Source organism: Gopherus evgoodei, chromosome 21, assembly GCF_007399415.2.
Source record: "Gopherus evgoodei ecotype Sinaloan lineage chromosome 21, rGopEvg1_v1.p, whole genome shotgun sequence".
NCBI lineage: Eukaryota > Metazoa > Chordata > Testudines > Testudinidae > Gopherus > Gopherus evgoodei.
The window spans coordinates 8891945-8894752 of NC_044342.1; the positions used below are offsets into that span (position 1 = coordinate 8891945).

Consider the following 2808-nt stretch of genomic DNA (forward strand, 5'->3'; position numbering starts at 1 on the left):
ATCAGAATTAGAGTTGGAAGAAATGGAGATTGCACTAGTTGTATCAACCAGGTTTGTGCCTAATGAAATGTCAAGTCACTTTTAAGCTACCATCAGATACCTCAAGTATCAGTGATACCAGAACCATGCATGTCCATTGTCTCAGCTGAAACATACCACCAGTAATCAGCAGGACAAGGGGAGTTTACATTATCTTTATAAATTATAATGATTGACTCTGTATTAATTATCTAACTTCATCAAGTACGATTGTAGAGGTTTTGTTTAATTTTCTGTAGGGACCATTCATGGAAAACAGAGACAGAGGAAATCAATCAGTGACGGAACTCATCCTTCTGGGATTCGGGAATCTCCCTGAGCTGCAGACCCTTCTCTTCCTGGTGTTTCTAGTGATCTACATTGTGACCATGGCTGGGAACATCCTCATTGCAGCACTAGTTGTGGCTAATCAGCACCTTCATACCCCCATGTACTTTTTCCTAGGGAACTTGTCTTTTTTAGAGACCTGCTACAGCTCCACTGTCCTGCCTAGAATGCTGGCCAGTCTCCTAACTGGGGACAGAACCATTTCTGTTAGCAGCTGCATCATACAATTATATTTTTTTGGTGCTTTGGTGGGTACAGAATGTTTCCTCTTATCCATGATGTCATATGATCGGTATTTAGCGATATGCAAACCACTGCATTATGCAGTCCTCATGAATGATAAATTCTGTCTCCAGCTAACAGTTGGATCTTGGATGAGCGGGTTTCTGGCTATGATCATAGTAATAATATTGATGTCACAGTTAACTTTTTGTGGTCCAACAGAAATAAACAGTTTCTTTTGTGATTTCATCCCAGTAATAAAACTCTCCTGCAGTGATCTCCATGTGCTGAAGGTGGTTGCGTTCATATGCTCTTCAGTATTCTCAGTGATTCCGTTCATTTTAACTCTGACATCCTACATTTGCATCATCATCACTATCCTCAGAATCCCTTCCACCACTGGGAAGCAAAAGGCATTTTCCACCTGCTCTTCACATCTCATCGTTGTTACCATTTACTATGGGACGCTAATCATTGCCTATATGTTACCAAAAACGGATACATTGAGAAACCTGAATAAAGTATTCTCTGTCTTCTACACTGTCGTTACACCTCTGCTCAACCCCCTCATCTACAGCCTGCGAAACAAAGAGGTCAAGGAGGCTCTGAGAAAAGCTCTAACTAAATGTGTGGCTTTTGCAAGAATCATGGAAATATAGGGTTGGAAGGGACCTTGAGAGGTCATCTCGTCCAACCACCTGCACTGAGGCAGGAACAAGTAAACCTAGACCATCCCTGAGACGTGTTGACCAGTCTGTTGTTAAAAATCTCCAGTTACTGGGATTCCACAACCTCTGTTGGAAGCTTGTTCCAGACCTTAACTATCATAGGTAGAATTTTTTTCTTCTATCTAACATAAATCCCTTGCTGCAGATTAAGTCGGTTCCTTTTTGTCCTACCTTCTGTGCACATGGAGAACGATTGATCACTCTCCTTTTTAGACCACACCTTAACATATTTGTGGACAGTTATCAGATTCCCCCTTCAGTCTTTTTTCTCAATACTAAATATGCCTAGTTTTTTTTAACCTTTCCTCACACGTCAGGTTTTCTAAACCTTTCATCATTTTTGTTACTTTCCTTTGGACTCTGCATTTTGTTCACAGCCTTCCTAAAATTCATATAGTCCAAATTAATGTTTTTAAGGTAAAATAAAATTTGAAATGATTGTTATATGGGATTGTCACTTGTTATTTGAATATTACTTATTCAGGTGAGTGGTCCATATACGAGGCATATGAATATAGGTTGTAACTGGAATTTCTGAAAGGTAGGTCAATGGGTTGTTTCAAAGGAAGTTCAATGGGATTTTTAATCTCTAGACACCCTTAAAAGTCCCAACTTCCACACACACAAACCTGTAGAGGTGATGGATTAGGGGGCAGAGTGCAGAGGGGGAAGCCAAAGGGGCATATTAAATTAATTGATCATATGGCTTTGAATTTTATCCCACATGTGTAATATCTACTGTCAGGATATAGATATTCATGCCTGTCTTTAAAGGCCTATATTTTACAAATTTAGGCACATGTTTATCACTTTGCTAGTTACAGAGGTATAAAAGAAAGAATCACAATCATTGTCTGCCTGTGTAAGGGCCTTCTCTCACTGTGACAGTCTGAGGCCCTGATCTTAAGCTAAGGCCTTTGGCTAAGCTGCAGGGGTAGCCATAAGCTGGAAAGTGAATGGTTACATCCTCATATCCCAAACCAGCCACATTGAAATAAGGGAATCTGGGGCTGTTAGAAAGGTGATCCGATCTATCACCTCCAGAGAAAGGAAAGAGCCTAAAAAATTTAAAGAAAACTTAGTTTGACACCATCCTGTCTGGCAAGAACTCACTTATCAAAATCTTCATTTCTCTGTTGTTCTATCACTGTAGTCTCCACTTCCTTATTGTTTGTCTGTATAATCTCTGTCTGCTTCTGTGATTGTTTCTGTCTGCTGTATAATTAATTTTGTTGGGTGTAAACCAATTAAGGTGGTGGGATATAATTGGTTAAATAATTATGTTAAAATATGTTAGAATTGGTTAGTTAAATTTCAGTAAAATGATTAGTTAAGAGCCCAAGTTTTACTATATAGTCTGCAGTCAATCAGGAAATAAGGAGCGGGATTGGAATCATGTTTTGCTAAGGGGGAGAATGGGAACAGGGAGTGGGAACAGGGACACAGGCAAGGCTCTGTGGTTTTAGAGCTGAGAAGCGGGACACTGAGGAAG

The 2808-nt window shown here is 39.8% G+C and overlaps 1 protein-coding gene across 1 annotated transcript; it reads left to right on the forward strand.

The window, feature by feature from the left end:
- The first annotated feature begins 287 nt into the window (after positions 1-287).
- On the forward strand, positions 288-1247 carry LOC115637921 (olfactory receptor 11A1-like). Its single transcript, XM_030539510.1, has one exon. It carries the CDS (start codon positions 288-290, stop codon positions 1245-1247), a length of 960 nt encoding a protein of 319 aa, XP_030395370.1.
- The last annotated feature ends 1561 nt before the right edge of the window (positions 1248-2808 follow it).

Bases quoted from the DNA above. Each gene is read 5' to 3' on its own strand.
- LOC115637921 (XM_030539510.1), top strand. From the start codon at position 288: ATGGAAAACAGAGACAGAGGAAATCAATCAGTGACGGAACTCATCCTT.